Source organism: Stigmatopora nigra, chromosome 20, assembly GCF_051989575.1.
Source record: "Stigmatopora nigra isolate UIUO_SnigA chromosome 20, RoL_Snig_1.1, whole genome shotgun sequence".
Lineage (NCBI taxonomy): Eukaryota > Metazoa > Chordata > Actinopteri > Syngnathiformes > Syngnathidae > Stigmatopora > Stigmatopora nigra.
The window spans coordinates 4,998,422-5,017,837 of record NC_135527.1 but is presented as its reverse complement, the minus strand read 5'-3'; the positions used below and the strand labels follow the sequence as shown (position 1 = coordinate 5,017,837).

The following is a 19,416-nucleotide window of genomic DNA, read 5'->3' as shown; positions in this document are numbered from 1 at the left end:
AACTATGTGTACTTGTACTACAAGCAAGAGCCTATATTTTCACGTACCTTATTGACAGAGGGTCATAAAATATACCTAATTTTGGAATATTATTCCTTGAGAGCCATACTCAGAATTTCAAATAAAAAAAACACCGCTTTTAAAAGTACAAAACTCACTTAAATCTTTTAATAACATTCTTACACTGCTGCTAATCCATGATAATCAACGAGTATGCATTCACACGGGGGTCTAATGATATCAAAATTATGATTAAAGCTGGGCTTTTAGCTTATAAATTAGCCATACGCACCCAACAAAAGAGCCACATATGACTCGCGAGCCTTAGGTTCTCTATACCTGGTTTAGAGGTGTCATATTTTCCTCCGGTACGACTGATAAAACCGAACCGTACACCCGTGTAAAAGCCCAAAACAAAGTGTTGGTATACGTGAACATCAGGAAAACGTGTTTTTGACGTTAAAACTGGGTCAGCTGACTCCGAGTTGTCACGTAACCGAAAACCAATATCAGACTCGACTGTGTTTACATGATGAACCTCAACCACGGAGGGTGAAAATAAATCTATAAATATTCAAATGATCATCTATTTGAGAGTTATGAGAGTAATAAAACCATTTACCTGATATTTTTTTTGGTGTTTGTTGTTAGCTTGCTCGGTGATGCGTTGATCCTAATCGCCTTGTTTGTCCCCTTATGTCATAGTTATGCCAGGCTAAACTAGGTTTCAGCCTTCGTTCATAAAATTTGAAAGGAAATGGAACAAATGCTCTGTTCCGATACTTTTGGTGGATTCTTTCATGAGGCTAAGAAGAAACAAAAAGCGCGAAATAAAAAGCACATTGCCTTAAAACCCCGTAAAAATTCAAACACTTCAAACTATCGTATTGATTTGACAGAAACCCCGTCTCGCCGCTAGGTGGCAGCATTACACCCAACTGCCGGACATACAAGAGAAGAAGACTCACAGCCTTTTGGATCCGCGTTTTTGTTATTATATTCCTCATTTTTAGTCACTCAAATCTACCATATTGAAGTTCAAAATAGTCCTTTCCTTTTGTTTCATGTTTTATTTTGAAGCATAACTAAAAATAAAGTACGTTTTAGATCTAAGCAAATAACGCTCCTCTTTTTTGTCACCGTTGAATTTGGAAGGCTCATTTTATTCAACAAAAAGACCCCAAAATTATTTTCACCAAAAAGAGAGCTTTATTGGAAGTACACAAAATATGACAAGATAACTTATAATATGACAAAAGTATAAGGACATTGTACTGCTTATTCATTTTGACAAAATTCATTCTTTCACACCATATTTCTACTGTTTCTTAGATCCTTGATTCAATATATCAATTATTTTCATTAAAATGGACTATGCTTGAATAACACTCAATACTATTATTGGATTTGCAAACAAATTCAATAGACAAATACTGCAATTTTCAAATTTCGTTTTTAACTGTGAAGACATTTTCCATATTATTTACATCACATTCTTGATGATTTACTTTGTAATTTCCTAATTTAGGGTCTACTATTTCGGATAGAATTGTATATAAAATCTTCAACAACACTCAATTTTCTTATACAGACGATCCCCTACTTACGAACATTCAACTTACGAACAAACGGTACATACAAACATACCTGCAAATTGCGTTGATGTCGAAAAATGTTCATAAGTTCAATTTTCTATTGCACGTCTTTTTTCTGAGTCGTGCTTTTTTCCGCCGCAAATACCGACACCTGGCTCTGTGAGAGCTCAGCTCACCCAGCATCTACCTTCCTCTGCCCAGTTCGTTGCAATGCAGAAGTGCGTGGCGTATCTCCGGTGCACAAAGAACCTTTTTCATTTCTATCATTAAATATCCGGTGCATCCATGATTCAATATGGTTGGTGAAAAGCGAAAGGCTTCTAGTGAGGGAGGTGCAAGGAAGAGGCAAGCCATTTCCTTTGAAACCAAAGTGGCAATAATAAAGAAGCTTGATGTGCGTGAGAAAGTGGTGACCGTTGCACGGGAATACAACTTGAATCTTCCGACCGTCAGTACCATTTATAAACAGAGAGATCAAGCAGCAGGACCTAAACATTGAACGTTGCACAAAGGTTGCAAATCAATTGAATGATGCCATACAGTGCTACCGCATCATTTATGATGAAAAAAAAGAAGATAGCTTCTAGATAGCTTATTTTGGCCAGTTTATAGTAAATCTCTCTCTAATGTATGTATTCTCTCCATTTTATTAAATGATTTTTTTTCAGTACAAACCAATACTGGTTATTTATACAAGCCTTAAACATACAAATGCACTTATATAAACCCTCAATATACTTATATAGACATTAAACATGAATTATAATGCAAAATATAGCACTGAATCAACTTCAATTTGAAGAATTTCAACTTATGAACACTTTCAACTTATGTACACTTTCAACTTATGAACACTTTCAACTTATGAACACTTTCAACTTATGAACACTTTCAACTTATGAACAAGCGCCCGGAACCTAACTCATTTGTAAGTAGGGGAGCGTCTGTACAGTAATACCTTGACATACTAGTGTTCAAACATACGAGACAAATTTGAGATATGAGCCTACCGGATGGTTCCCAAATGATTCAGTAGTAAATTTGAACAAACTTGATGTTTTTTTTTTAGGATGGAAATGGCTTAATTTATATTTTGTTCATTTCTATGGGAAGAATTGACTTGAGATACGAGTCAATTGACATAGTAGCTCAATCCCGCAATGAACTAGTATTTTAAGGTAATAATGTATTTGAAGTGTGGATTGTTATTACACGTTAAAAAGTGTAAACATGATTTTCAGAATGCAAAATACAATTATACTTTGATTACAATGATCTTTCATACAGAATTTGATAAAGCAAGCAAATCCATCCTTGGTTATTGCTTGTCACAACACATTTGCATCTTTTAAGCCTATCCTTACGACTCTATCTCTGGCAAGAAGCTGAGCAGGAAAAGGGTTTCTGACCAATGTGGGCAATTGTGTTTTTAAGATATTCCTGCCACAAATTGAGCAAAAATGTGCTTTTCTCCTGTGTGGGTTGTTGAGTCTTCTTTTTAGGTTCCCTTATGTGAAAATGTTGGAACATTAACTGCGCCTGGAAAATGTTTTTGAATTGTGTAGCTTTTTAATTGGGCTGTTGTAGCGCATCTGTGGTCACAGACTGAGCAGGAAAACATTGTTCTCCAGTGTGGGTTAATAAGTGTTCTTCTTAATTCTCTTTCGGGAAAATGTCCGACCACAAACTGAGCAGAAAAATGGCTTTTTACCTGTGTGTACTCATGTGCCTTTTTAAGTTTTGCTGGTGAGAAAATGATTTACTACAAACTGAACACGAAAATGGCTTTTCACCAGTGTGGGTTCTTAGGTGGGCTTTTAAGCTTTCCCTGTGTATGAATCGTCGACCACAAATTGAGCACGAAAATGTTTTTTCACCAGTGTGGGTTACTAGGTGTCTTTTTAAGCTTGCCTTCTCTGTGAATCTTTGACCACAAACTGAACATGAAAATGGTTTTTCACCTGTGTGTGTTCTTGCATGGCTAATTAAGCTTCCCTTTTGTGTGAATCTTTCACCACAAACTGAACACGAAAATGGTTTTTCACCTGTGTGGGTTCTTGTGTGGGTTTTTAAGCTTCCCTTCTGTGTGAATCGTTGACCACAAACTGAACACGAAAATGGTTTTTCACCAGTGTGGGTTATTAAGTGTTTTTTTAAGCTTCCCTTCACTGTGAATCCTTGACCACAAACTGAACATGAAAATGGTTTTTCACCTGTGTGGGTTCTTATGTGCCTTTTTAAGTTTCCCTTATCTCTGAATCTTTGACTACAAACTGAACATGAAAATGTTTTTTCACCTGTGTGGGTTTTTGTGTGGGTTTTTAAGTTTCCTTTTGTAGAAAAGGCTTTACTGCAAACTGAACACAAAAATGTTTTTTCACCAGTGTGGGTTCTTGTGTGTCCTTCTAATTTATCCTTCCGTGCAAATGTCTGACCACAAACAGAACACGAAAATGTTTTTTCACCAGTGTGGGTTACTACGTGTCTTTTTAAGCTTCCCTTCACTGTGAATCTTCGACCACAAACTGAACACGAAAATGGTTTTTCACCTGTGTGGGTTCTTTTGTGTCTTTCAAATTTATCCTTCCGTGCAAATGTCTGACCACAAACAGAACACGAAAATGTTTTTTCACCAGTGTGTGTTCTTGCATGACAAATTAAGTGTTCCTTCTGTGTGAATCTTTGACCACAAACTGAGCATGAAAATGGTTTGTCACCCGTGTGGCTCCTCATATGTTTTTTCAAAGAAGACTTTTTCCCAAAGGTTTTGCCACACTGAAAGCATTTACAGAGTTTGTCACCGCTGGGATTTTTCATATCTTCATCATCATCATCATCATCATCATCATCATCATCATCGTCATCATCATCATCATCATTAAGCAACTTGTTGCCATCTGATAAAGGAGAAATTACATTTTCTGCTCGCCATCCTTCTGTTGAGCTTCCGCTCAGAAGCTCCATCCCTCTGTTGGCCACACCCATATCATCTTCACTCTTGAAAGGCTCACCAGTTGACCATTTGACACATTCCTCGTTTTTGATTGTAGTTTGCTCTTCTCTTTTGCACTGCTGAGGGAACTCTGGCTCCTCCTCTTTAATTCGGGGCCAAGTTGATGTGTTTGAAGGCTCCGCCCCTCCGCTGGCCACGCCCAGAACATCTTCCCTCTTCAGTAACTCACCAAGTGACCAGGTGAAATCATCTTTCTCCCTTTTGATTGGATGTTGCTCGTCTCTCATTTGTTGTTGAGGGAACTCTTGCTCCTCTTGTTTAATTAGGGGGCCTGTTTTGGTGTTTGCAGGCTCCGCCCCTCCACTGGCCACACCCAGAACATCTTTCTTCTTCAGTAACTCACCAAGTGAACAGGTGAAATCATCTTCCTCCCTTTTGATTGAAAGTTGCTCGTCTCCCATTTGTTGTTGAGAGAACTGTAGCTTCTCCTCTTTGATTTGGGGGAGCTCAAATTCCTCTTCAAGGCCAACAGACTCCTGCCCATCAGCACCAAGATCATTTCCGAAACCTGCAAAGACACAAAGATAATTGATTAACCATTTTCTAATTGTAGAATGACTGAATTTCTTGTTCACAGAAATGAAACCAAACGGAAGGGGGCGCCATACATTCATTTTGTCTCAATGCAGTACTTACTACTGTATTATTCTCTTCAACAGCAACACGAGTTGAAAACTGGTTATAGGTGCATTTTTCAAAGTAAGGGACTATTGGTCATTAAAGTTTCTTCACTGGTGATATATCTCCTTAGAATTAGTAAAATCTTTTTGGAGCCCTTTCATTGTAAACATTCTCTTTTATGTTTTAGATCTTAATTTAATAAAAATGCTTTCACCAAAGGGGACACATTAAAAAGCATTGACTTTTATTAAGTAGCAGGTCTGTTATTATTTGGAGGATTAATGAGATTGAAATAGAGGTAAAGTCTGATTGGACACTCAATTTCCCTTAGGTACGAGTGTGAGCGTGAATGGTTGTTTTTCTCCTCGTGCTCTGCGATTGGCTGGCCACCGATTCAAGGTGTTCCTCGCCTCTGGCCCGAAGGCAGCCGGGATAGGCTCAAGCACCCCCATAACAAGATTTAGCATATCAGAAAATGAATGAAGGGATCAAAAACAGTGGGAGAAGACCAACGTAGCCTCGGCAGCAAACGTCGACTGGTTAGATGGTGCATTTCCAGACAATTTTCTGGCACTTGGCTGCCAGATTCAAGTATTCTGCCTTCTTGCCTTCGAAGGTGGTCTCGATCCCCTCCTCTGATGGTACTGGTAGTTCTATGAGGTGAAGCGCTCTTGCCTCAATACCTTAATGTCTGTGCGGAGTGATGTAGTGATGATCTCTGATGATCGTTAATATTCTATTTATTTATAAGCTGCATTTGAATTTTAGCATTAAATGTTTAACTACTTTCGCAGGCCGCACCACGGAGTGGTAATGGGCCAGGCTTGGCCTTCGGGCCGCAACTTTGAGATCATTGTTTGATCGCTGCTCTCGTTGTTTAGTTCATCTATTTTTTTCCAAGATGGCGCCTTTCACACGGCTGGCGGTGGCAGTAGCTCTGCCCACTCTTATGTCTTTTATGTTTTACAGCCCTTCTCTTCTTTTAATGACATTTTAATATTTCTTAATACATTCCTTTTTACTTTACTTTGTACTTTACACTTTGTTTTTTTACAACTTTCCTTGTTCTGTTAGACTGGCTTCTTTCTGCAACTTCTTTTTTGGAACCATTCAGCCATGCCTACGCTCTCATACACATGGGACTAGCTGTTACAATACATAGCAATAGGAGCAACACCTCAATACCGGTGGATATTCGGCGCAGGACAAAAGTGCCAGGAGAATAAGCAACACCTCTGACCAATCATTCCATCATGGGCCTCATAATTACCAGGCCAGAAACGGAGTCGAGGAGTTCCACTCTCCTACTGTTGTCTTCAGCTCCAGACTATTGAGGAACTGTGTGGATAAGCTTGGAAAGTGACTCTGCATATTCACTACCTCGGTCACAGTCTGCAGAAGTTCCCCATCTTGTGGGAGACCTCCTGTGTGTGGTTCCAATTTTTAACACATATTTGAGTCTGGATCCGTTTTTGCTACCGCAACCAAGATGGCGCTGTTCATGTAGCTCCTCTTGCGCGTTTTGTGTTTTTGCTGCTTTTCTGTCTTAATGATTTAATTTGATGATTCTTAATGATCCCATTTACTTTGCTTTGTACTTTATCCACAACCCACTCGTAGACGAACAAACAAATTTAAATCAACTTAGATTAATATATAGACACACTCAAAGATATATTTAATGTAACTTTACACAAAAGCCCGTAGATATCGGTTATATACGAAAGAGATGCGGCAAAAAAGACTGTGCTACACTGGTAATCAGCCTCTCATGTCATGGCCACCTTGCTTGGTCGCATCCCGACATTTTGATCATATCGCGGGCTAATTATTCGATCTAAATTTTCATCGTACCACGAGCATGTCGTAGGTTGAGGTACCACTGTACAAGAATATTTCATGTTCAGAACAATACATCATGGTGGGCAGCAATGTTTTATGTGAATACAAGGTTACTTTAAAGTTACAGAACACAACTGTCAACCTCTGCCGTTATAAATGATTATTATTCCCCGTACAAACCCCCCAAAAACGTATAAACACCGTACGACGTAGGTTTACTCGCGGTAACTCGTTTCTCACTATGTGGCTCCTCCATGCTTGCTTCCATGATATTTACTCTATGTATATCTACGCATGTGCATGTCATCCTCTACTGATATTGCCGTACACACCTCTAAAACAATACATACGATTGAGGATAATTTTTGTTGGTATACCGTGACAATAGTAACGATCGATGACAGTAGCGTCTTGGCTACCAGCCTACGAAACTATCTGGATTTCAGCCAAAACGGTCTCGTTGAGATCGGTTTTCATAAATATTGGCGATATTTTTTATTTCCCCGTACAAAAGTCGGTGTACGGCGTACATGATTTGAAATGGTAAGAAAACGTATAACATACGTATAAAACGTACAAATTGACAGGTATGAGAACAGTAATCGAAAGGAAGATGTTGCAGATTAAAGGCGTGAATCTTGGAAAGCTGGCGACATCAAGTGGTTTATCGTTGTAACACGTTCTCAGCTCTAGTAATAATGCTGAGCGCTGTCGTGCTTCGATTCATTCAATAAAGTCACGATCAGAAACAACATTGCCCACCCCGTTAAATATTTCATTATAAAATATTAATTGTGTAACATAAAGTATATATTGGTCTATTATGCAATAATGGTCGTCTAAAGTGAACGTACCTTCGAGTTTGTGAAGAACAACTTTAACTTGCATCATTTTGCTAACAATAGAATGTTGATGACATGAGAGATCCTCTTTCACGCCATAAAGTTCCATCTGAAACTTTTCCACAAAGGGTGTTGTTCTCGCGGGCATTTTTCACACTTTTTTGTGTTCGCTTGACGACGTTCTGATGCAGACGACGTGTTCCTTTGTTAGCCGCCAGCTAGGCTAGGCTAAAGTACGACTCCCAAAACGGATTGAAGAAAAAACGGACTGGCCTCCGATTCCACAAACTATTCGATGTTGAATATGTTGTCGAGGTTTAGTTTCATTTAAGTTCAATTAAATTGAGGAGAAACAAGAGGCGCACAAACAAAAAGTTAAAATCGATAGCCATGCAGAAATGAACACCGCACCCCTTCTTCTTCCTCATGAGGTTTTACGGTTGTTGGCAGCCAACGTACTGTAGCATTATCGCCCCCTACTTCTCAGTACCTCATGCCAGGTTCTCAATTCAGATTTTAAACAGAGGGGGCGATAATGTTAAATTTGGACTCCTAATGCCACAGCGTGAAGAGAGCAACTCGAAGTCCATTTCGAGTTTAGTTAGCCGTGACACTAAATCGAACAGCTACATTTTGAGAAAAAGTTAGGTAATTTTAAGAACATTTGTTTTAAATCATACATTGTGTTTTATCTTATTGCAAGTAACAAATAACATATTTCAATATTTAAATATAAGGGTGTATGGGGTACAATAATTTTTATTAATGCACAATTCCCGCATTTTACTAACGAAGGTAGTGTGGCCGAGCGGTCTAAGGCGCTGGATATAGGCTCCAGTCTCTACGGAGGCGTGGGTTCATATCCCACCACTGGCAATATTTCATTCTACCCTGATTTTCCTTTTGTTCCTAGTGCTTATGGCTCTTCACTAACCTGGAAGACAAAATAAAATATGAAAATTTGAAACCATGGGTGCCTCAAGCTTTGCGTTAATCATTATGATTTTTTTATGAGACCCATTTTTGCATATCAAAAGCGTAACAATGTTCAAGAATTCAGATAATGTTGTGTTTTAAAAGTGTAGGAATATTAAATTAAATGCACACATCTTCAGCTGTGCCTCTAGTGTCATGAGTGGTTAGCGTGTTGGCTTCACAGCTCTGGGGTCATGGGTTCAAAGCCAGGTCATGTCCATCTGTGTGGAGTTTGCATGTTCTCCCTGTGCCTGTGTGGGTTTCCTCTGGATTACTCTGGTTACCTCCCACATTCCCAAAACATGCATGGTAGGTTGATTGGACACTCTAGATTGCCCCTAGGTATGGCTGTGTGTATGTGTAATTGTCCGTTTCCTTGTGCCCTGCGATCAGCTAGCCACTGATTCAACATGTCCCTGCTTCTGGCCCGGAAACAGCTAGGATTGGCTCTAGTATGCAGGGGTTTCATGAGCCTAGAGAGGATAAAGCGGTTCAGAAATGAGATGAGAGATGATAGACATTTTCAGGTATTTTTACTTTTAAATTCTGGATCTAAAGAATACTACAATTTAAGAATATAAATTGTTTATGACTCTTTGTCAAAAAGTCTGATGTGTTAGTTTCAACCCCACCAACATTTTGCTTGTAACATTCTGCTAAAAGAGATGCCTCCCTAAACAGCCGAGGAGTTACAACTCATTGATTTTTGGGCTGAGCAGACCACTACTGCTGCGGGAACTTGTCTTTTCTTACACAGTACTTGGGATGAAGCTGTATGTAGACTATAGGCAAAGTCAGTCCATTATGAGAATTAAAATTTGGCAATATTTCTTCCATTTCTAAAGCAATACTCGCAATAATTGGCAGTTATTTTTTATTTTATAAGTGGAAATAACACATCAAATTTCAATTAGATTGGTAGCATGGTTTAGAAAATCCCCTATTCACTCAACGTTAAATAATAGTCAATAAATTCCTATTCACCTAATGTTAAAATCTATCAATTGCATGCTAATTGGGTAAACATGAACATTTTTTAAGTGTCCATCTGATCTTTATCAAATTTGGTGGGAAGTTAACCTCTTATAAAATAAATAATAACTGTCACAAATTGTGAGTATTTGTTAAGATTTATTGAAATTACAGTGATCCCTCGCTTATCGCGGTTAATGGGGACACCCTCAACATAACGCCTCTCTGCTGCTCCGTCTGCAGAGGCTGCATCTCCATGCAACGACACATTCTTTAGTCCGACTCGCCGCTTAAATCTCTCAAGCCAGCCCTTGCTGGCAGCGAAAGCCGTACGTGGTCGATGGTTAGTCTGGCTTGAGGCACCGGGCAGAGGATCACCTTCGTCGTCGTCACCGTCCTCTTCTTCCTCGTCTAGAACGTTGTCGTCGTCGTCACCACCCTCAGGCACCATAGCATCAAACAAAGATTTAGCCTTACTTCGGATTAAGTTTCCGTCCAGGCTGATTTGCTTCGCGCAACAATCACGGATCCAAATAACCAGTGCATGGAGAGCGATTGGGAGGCATCACGAAGGGCTTCACAAAACTTTTACGCTTAACTTGGCGAGAAGCGTACTGTATAGCACGAGATAAGCGTGGACTGAGAATGGGCATCGGGAGAAGCTTGGGCTTCCGTGGTGAATGTGCCAATGGGGAGTCGAGTATATTCAGTGAGCATTCAGATGGCCAATCAGCTTGCGTTTTTGCCGTGATGCTTCCGTGATGCCCCGTGATGCTTTGCGCATACGTGCATTCTTTGTGTTTTAAAATTTTGTAAAATTATGCAATTACTAATTCCAATTGAATATTTTGTTTCCACATCTTGTAAAATTATCTCATTTATAATTTTAATATAATATCTTTAATTTTTTTTTCCCAGAAAAAAATCCGCAAAGCTCTGCGTCCGCGTTAACTGAGGCGCGAAGTAGCGGGGGAACACTGTATCTTATGAGAGTAGTTTTTTTACATTCAGGGAGGACGGGGTTGGTTGCCACAAGGGTTGGATTTGCCTACATATTTATGGAATAGATGAGCGTTTGTTTTCCTCCGTCTGCCATTGTGGGTGGAGTTTACGATTTTATGATCTATTGTGGTTTTTCAAAGGTTTTCTTGTGTTTGCAGTTGTTTAAATATATAGATACCATCTAATCTGTTTAGTTAATCTGATACGATTCATGTCAGAAACTGTATTGTAAAATAAGTTCAATATTAACATTTCGATTTTAAAAAGGGGCCTATATTTATTGCTTGACATATGTGCAATTATCTTTGTTATATGATTTACGATTTCTGCTGCTAAATCTCTGACGCCAAAACTTGGGGGTTATGCTTCTAAGTAGTGTGTTCATAAATTGCTTTGTTGTGATTTGGAAAAAAGAATCATTTTTAAATGTGAAATTACCCATCACATTCAAATTACTATTGTCGCGTATATTTTCATAGATGAACTTAGTGGATGAACTTAATACAGTTGAACTTCGGTTATCGCAGTTAATGGGGACGGAGACCACCCGCGAAAACTGAAAATCCGCGAGGTAGCGGCGCCCCTTCAAAAATGCTTAAAAAAGCATAACCACGTGCACAAAAGCACCACCAAACTATATGCTGTTCATTCAGGTGTTTTATTCCACATCAGAATGCAGGTGCCATGTTGATGCATACAAACAAATCAAATACAGTTTAGTAAAAAAAACTGTAAAATATGTTGTCTGTTTACAATAACAATTGAGGGTCTAGAACACTGTTCTTCCAAACAATTTACTTACAAACAACTAATTATCGTTATTCAGCTTTCAAAAACAAGCAAACACTACAATTAGCTAACACAATTAGCTAACATAGTAGTCCGCATGGAGGATCTTCTGCTGTTTTTTGCACGTAAGAAACATCGTTATTGGGAGTTTTTTTTGGTCGACGAAGATGCGCCTATGAACAGCCATGACGTTATCAATACGATTGCTAAATTCGACCGCTCTTACCATGTTATCATCAATTTCTTTGGCCCTTTTTTGGAGGTCTTTGGCAACATTGAAGAGGTCCTGTAAATTATTCAATGTAAGGCCACCTTTGTCAGCTTCGTCAGTAGTAGACTCGTCTTCCTCCTCACTCGCCGATTTGGTCATTACCTGTAGGTCCTCCTCTGTCAGTGGGTTTAGGGGCAGTCGATGAGATTTGTAATTTCATCAGCTGTCATATCCGAAAAGCCTTCAGTCTGCACCAACCGAGCCAGCCTGACAGCCTTATCAACGGCAGAGTGATGGATTTCGTTAGGCTTGAAACCCTCATAGTCTTGAGTGATTTTGTATGGCCACAATTTCTTCCAGCTGGAGATGAGTGTCTGTTCTTTCAGGTCCCTTAGGGCATTCTGAATATTAGTCAGACACGTAGCTATGTTGTAGTCCTTCCAATAAGATTTGATGCTGAAGGTCTCGTCGGGCTCTTCAATGGAGGACGTTAGACCCTCCATTGTCAACCAGATTCTCTGGCTACGCTCGCGTAGCTATTTCATGCTCTCAACCTATCCAATAAACTCACTTTTTCGTTAATTGTTAACATATTTCGCTTTTTCTTCGATTCCATAGATGCACCAAGGGATAAAGAGCGTTTGGGAGGCATCACTAAGGGCTTCACAAAACTTTTACACTTAAGTTGGAGAAGATAAGCGTGGACTGAGAATGGGCATCGGGAGAAGCTCGGGCCACTGTAGTGAATGGGCCAATGGGGAGTCGAGTAGTTCAGTGAGTATTCAGATGGCCAATCAGCGTTCGTTTATGCCCGTGATGCTTTGCCCATACGTGCATTCTTTGATTTAAAATGTTGTAAAATGATGCAATTACTAATTCTAATTGAATATTTGTTTTCAAATTTTGTAAAATAATGTAATTTCTAATTTTAAATTAATATTTTTCATTATTTATTTATTTTTACATTTAAAAAAAACAACCTCAAAGCTCTGAAGCCGCGATGGATGAACCGCGAAGTAGCGAGATCCCAATATAATTTCATGAGTCCATCATCCAAACTGCATGCTTCTACTTGATCTGGATCAGCTTCAGAAGATATATCCCATATGGTCTAGCGGTCAGGATTCCTGGTTTTCACCCAGATGGCCCGGGTTCGACTCTAGGTATGGGAAACCTCGTGCTATGTGGATGGATTGAGAACTTTTGACTTTCTATAATTTCCAGAAACAAATCCCACAAGCCTTTCCCACTTCTAGCCGAGTAGATGTGTATTGCAAATGATGTGGTAATTGAATGAGTCTGTCATCAAAGGTTCATACTTCTTATGAAATATCCCATATGGTCTAGGGGTCAGGATTCCTAGTTTTCACCTAGCAAGGCCGGGTTCAACTCCTAGTATGGGAAACTTTGAATTAGATGTCTGGAATCAGAAATATTGGACCTCTATACCTTCCGGAAACGAACTCCAATTTTTCGCCATAAGGCGAAATAGAACAAACATCTAAAACTAATGACAACTTACAGGGTCGGGAGACTCGAATTGAGGAGGTAAATGAGCAGATCAGTAACCGACTGTTAAAACTGGAGAAGGAGAACCAAAGTCTTCTCCAGACTCTCGAAGAGCTCAGAGCGGTCCATATTCACAATCGCATGCAGTCCCACAAACATACTCACTACAGTGAAAAGGATGATGCCCAACAGTCCCTTTTGTGTAGTGGCTGGAAGTTATTGATAAAGGAAAACATGCCATTTACACAGCTAGTGAAACAGGAGATATTTAATACCTTGCCGTCTGGAGTTTTCATGAGCATCAGCTCACAGAAGAGGATGTGAGGCAACGAGTTCGCAAGACTGTTCAGAATAACCAACAAGTGGAGAGACATTTGGAATGTAATGATGTCATCTTTTGTGGGGGAGAGTGTGACATGCTAAAGTGTATAAGTTATTTATGATAGAGTGTGACATGCTGAAGTGTTTAAATTATTAATGATAGAGTTTGACATGCTGAAGTGTTTAAGTTATTAATGATTGCATGTTGGGGATTACAACTAGTTTTGGATTGGATGTTTATCAGTGTTCGATTATTGATTCCTTGATCCAAATAGCAAGAGTGACATGGTAAAGCCTGAATCGGTATTTGATTATTGATGTCTAAGTAAATATAGCTGGCAAACACAGGAGATGTTCCTCATTACAGTAAAAGTTGGATTGAGGACAACAACTAATCACTGTGTGATTATTTCTCAGTGTTTCAAGCAATAAAAAATGCATGGGTGTAACAATTCCAATGATTACAAATCTATAATTGCTTAATTGTATTTCATTCCTTGCATTGTTGGTCATTTGCTTCAAATATTGCCCATGAAAAGTGACAATTGTTTACATCAGCATTAAGTAAAAAGTATATTCTTGATTTGTATCCCCGCAGAGCAGATTTTTCCGCAGTATCAAAGTAATAAAAAGAAGACAAGCAAAATAAAAGTGAAAACAACAGTTTTTTTTTTTGGCCGGTCATGCAGGAAGGCCTAGGATCGAGGCATGTAACTTCATAGGTGAATAAATTCTGGTGAACCAGTACTTATGAAAACAGTGTGTAGTAACATGGTGCCATGATTTTTCTTACCACGAATAAAACAGGAATATGGTGTCTCACTAGTGTGGGTTGTCATACGAGTTTTTAAGTGTTGCTTTGTTGAGAAAGCGGGACAACAAAACAAAAACGGTGGGAACAAAGGCACAACTCAAAATACAACTAGAACAAAACTTCTCTACAAATCACATTTTTATAATCTCTAACAAAATGATTCTTTGAAATTCTGAATACCAAATATATATACATATTTATATATATATATATATATATATATATATATATATATATATATATATATATATATATATATATATATATATATATATATATATATATATATATATATATATATATATATATATATATATATATATTTAAATAGGAAGTTAAAAATGGAAAAAAAAACATCTGGAACCTTTTGACAGAAAAATCTCATCTTCAGAGTAATATAAGTTAAAACATTCATGCAGCGGGTTTATAATGAAGTGTTAATTGATCATTCAATTGACATATTACATTTAAGAAAGTGAGATGTTTTTTACCATGAAATGTGGCTCTCTGTCCCTTTAGAAATACAGAAGTATGTTGATTATTCAAAAAGTCAAATCAAAAGCCTTTATTGTCATCATACACAGCGGCGTATATCAAAATAGGTGAAAGAACAATTTTCAACTCTCAAGTTATTGGCAGTGATGGGATATGAACCCATGCCTCCTGAGAGACTGGAACCTTAATCCAGCGCCTTGGACCGCTCGGCCACACTACCTTAGTGTTGTTCTTCCACATGAAACAGAGTGAAAAATGTGACAACAATTCATCGAGTTTAACAAACATAGCGCTATGTGACTGTCAATGCAATACAAATAATGGCTTCTATCTCATTGAGGGTCCAGATGGGAAGAAGAGAGTTTATCTATGGGAGGCTCAGGGTTATCTTCATGCTGAAACACCCTTGTAGATAGCTGGGGAGCCACTGACGCTGTGGTTATTGGCAGTTTTGCTGATGGCGATGCACACTGGGCAGAGTTCTATACGTGTTTTTATGGTACTGAACTTTCTTACGTTTCAAATGCCAACTTCTGTCCCCCTTTTGGAATCAAAAAGTTCCAACAAAAGGCCAGATCTGGGGTTCGCTGTGATGGAAGTCGGAGCCAAGGCTCTCCCGTTGAGGTGACAAATGAAGGTCTGGAAGTCTTATGAGTGTGTCTGTGGTGGAGGCAATTGGAGTTAAAGGTGTTCTAGTTCAGATTTTGTCCACTCCAAGTAGTCCAAGGCATTTGGCGTCTCTTTGTTTAGTCTAATTTAGGTTATCAGGAGCAAAGCATTTATACATCATTTTACTTTAAGCAAATATAGCAAATTAAGTTTAATGGTAAAGCAATGCATATTTTTTGTTGCAACCAAATGTATAGTATGAAATAATCCTGACATTCCCCCTTTTTAAAATATATTTGCACACAATCTAATTCCGTTATGCCTAAATGTTAATAATTCCTTTGTATGACAAATATAATTCCACCAGTGGGGGTTGTGCAGATTGGTCTGAAAAAGGAATAACAAAATCAACCTTGTGCAATTCGCTTTAGGACTAGCGCAGCAAAGTTAAAGTTGTAAGCAAGTTTTCCAATGGAAAAATATAACATATAAATGGAAGCTTGAGGGCAGCCCACCAGCCTCACATCTCTGGGGTCCTGAGTTTAAATCCAGGTAATGTCAACCTGTGATGCTTGCCTTCCTTACTTTACATTTGTTTAACATTGGAAAAAGATCACTCTGAATTCATGGCGGAACACAATTGGGGTAAGTATTTTGTCTGTATCCATAAATGTTGTTTAGAAACCAAATGAGCTTAGCTAACCATTTACTTTAGCCACCTCATAGTGTAGAGCAGGGGGTTGGTTCGCGGGCCGCATTAATGTCCATTTCATGTGGGCCGGACCATTTTAGATCCAATATTTAGATTTTGTTTTTTTAAATTGGAATAAAAGAACTGGATCAAAAGTCCTAGTCAGTTTTTTATAGATCCAAAGCAATGTTTATTTGAGCTTTTTTTCTTCTTAGTAATGGAAAATGTCTTTTAATCATGTTTTCATTTCAAATGGAAACAAAATACATATTTTAATTATGTTCAATATTAAAGTGGAAAATGGAACATTTCTATATATTTATTTTTAGATCTTAGAAATTGCGCTTTGAACTAAAAGAAAGAACTAAAAAGAAAAAAAATTGGATTGGAATAAATCAAGCACCACCCTGATGCACCAGGGCCTTCAACAGCCACAATCGAGCCTGGAAATGTTGAGTCCAGCGCAGTAGAGTGAGAACATTGGAGAGACCCTTCAATGGTGATGATAGGTTCATAAATAATTACCCTTCCAATGTAATTATCAATCACTGCAGGCAGACATCTTATTTAATTATTGACATTTAATTAAATAGATTGGATCACGGATAAGGACCTTAAGGGAAGATACAGCAAAGCCCCTTGTCTTCAAAAGTATCCTCTCGAACAGTATTTCGCGTACGGCTTTAAGGCATTTGGATTAAAACAATCATGCCTTCATTTGACCTAACAATCATATAACAATTACATAAAGAAGCCTGAAGTGCGTCACGAGGTATGCACACTACACGAGTGTTATGGAAGTGGCAGATATCCAAGGTCCTTGCTGCCTGCTCGGAGCCCGATACTGGGTGAGAAGTCAGATAAACAATCCTTGGATAAGAAGTCTGTCAGGAGTCGCTGGATCGCCTCTCCTGACATGACGTCACGATAGTTATCAGCTGTGGCTAATTACGTGATTGGATTATTTTTGGTATTTAAGCATTGTGACTTTCTGTGGACGCCGTTGGATCGTCTGGTGTAGTACTGGTTAAGTTCTGGTTTCGTTTCCTGTTAATCCTGGTAGTAATTGCTGTTTCCATTTGACGCCACGCCGCATGTACTTTCGTTTGTAATGAGTGGACAAGCCAAGTTGTTTAAGTTATGTTACCCCGTTTATTAAATCAACCTACAAGAGCTACAGATCTGCCTCACCTTTCCATTCCTTCGGCGACTCTGCATCTGGGTTCAACTTCCCCTCCGATCGCGTCGCATTACGCGGCGGCGATCGTAACAAAGTCCAGTTGAGAGAGGACCACCAGATGGCCGAACAATAGGAAGAATGATTTAATAAAGAAATGATTTACTACACATATATGTATATAATATTAATACAGAATAAAACCAACAGGTAAGAACATAACTCACTTCAACAAAATTCTTGTGTTCACATTTCTTTTTAATGTGGGTTCAAATTACTGTGGTACCTTGAGATACGACCTTAATGCATTCAGGGACTGAGACCGTAGAAATGAAATGCCGTATTTTCACGACTATAAGAGTGGTTAGCTCGTTGGCTTTACATTTCCGAGGTCATGGATTCAAAATACACACAAGAACCCACACAGGTGGAAATCCATAGTCAGGACGAAGGTACATAATGGACGTTTTCAACTTTTAGTGCTATGCGTTTGATTTTATCTAATCCAAGAGTGTTGGCTCAGCAGATTTAACTCGTCATTGACGTTAAATGGCCTTAACGATCTGACAAAAGTAAACACATTATAAGATATTTTCCCATTTAAATTTGTTCATTTTCATTTTTTTGAACTTATGTTTTCTGTTTATTTTTTTTAACTACTATTGCATGAAATGTGAATCTTCATTGCAGGGTTCAAACTCAGCCAGGACCACCGCCTTTTCTCCTGTTCACAACTAACTGGGATAGGCCCGAACAACCACACGACCCCCACGAGGATAAGCAATACAGAAGATGAAGAAAGACTTTTAACAAGACATGCAACCAATCCATAAACATGTCGGCAAATCCAAGCACTGTAATAACCGATTGCGTCTACTCGAATGTTAAATAATGAAAACTACCCTCATAAAATATTCCAAAGCTGAGGAACAAGACACAAAAGCCAAATTTTTAAACTGTCAGACTGAACCTTTATGGTCCCCTAATATTATAAACACATTGTTGATTCGTTTCCTGTCCCTTATGTCTTACACTCTACTGAGATCATGAAAAAAAAATCCTAAAACAGTGAATTTTTCTGGATGCATCTGTTGAAGGTATTATTTAATTGATAACACGGTTCCAGACTGGGTTAAAAGGTCTCTTCAGATGTTTTGTCCGTGAAGTGAAGTGGGGTTTATTTGAAAGTTGTTCTTCAATTCCACAGTCATCACTGACATTAAAGTTAGCTGACCAAAATGTCAGCTATGTTTGACATAGCTTTTCGCAAAAATGTATAAACTACTATTTCAGATGATCACGCTAGATCAAAATGATACATTTCGAACAATTTTCAACCGTGTGATTTCTGGATTTTTCTTTTTAAGGGGGACCTGTACCTACGATGAAAATGTCAGAACATCATGATTTTTAAGTGGGAGAATTTGCAATTTTGCTGGATGTTCAAATACTTATAGTGAACTCACTGAATAAGGTTATAAAGACACAATAGGATGCTTTTTGTATTGAAAAAAACTTTCATCATGACCAATAGTAGATGTATGGATACTGTGCTGTCTAAATTAAAAATGTGTTATTCCTCTTTAAAGCAAACTTTTGAATACAGTGTTCCCTCGCTACTTAGCGCTTCAGTTAATGCGGACGCAGAGCTTTGCAGATTTTTTGGGGATTTTTTTTTTTAAGATATTAAGTTAAAATTATAGATTACATCATTTTACAAGAGGTGGAAACAAAATATTCAATAAGAATTAGTAACTGTATCAAAAAAAGGACAAAGAAATGGTCAATAACATGGTGAGAGTTCATGAATCGCATTGATGATGTCATGGCTGTTTACAGGCGCATCTTCACCACCCAAAAAAACAATTTTCACAACTCCCAATAATGATGTTTCTTACGTGCAAAAAAACTGCAGATCCTCCATCCGGACTACTATGA

At 38.4% G+C, this 19,416-nt stretch overlaps 1 protein-coding gene and 1 non-coding gene across 2 annotated transcripts; both read right to left on the bottom strand.

The window, feature by feature from the left end:
- Positions 1–1,192: 1,192 nt before the first annotated feature.
- Positions 1,193–8,371, bottom strand: LOC144213366 (uncharacterized). Its single transcript, XM_077741794.1, has 2 exons — positions 7,926–8,371; positions 1,193–5,116 (listed from the first exon to the last, which is right to left on the bottom strand). The coding sequence occupies exons 1-2, from the start codon at positions 8,059–8,061 to the stop codon at positions 3,303–3,305; spliced, it is 1,950 nt and encodes a 649-aa protein (XP_077597920.1). The 5' UTR covers positions 8,062–8,371; the 3' UTR covers positions 1,193–3,302.
- Positions 8,372–15,139: 6,768 nt separating this feature from the next.
- On the bottom strand, positions 15,140–15,221 carry trnal-aag (transfer RNA leucine (anticodon AAG)). The gene has a single exon. It is a non-coding gene; the product is annotated as a tRNA-Leu (tRNA).
- Positions 15,222–19,416: the final 4,195 nt, after the last annotated feature.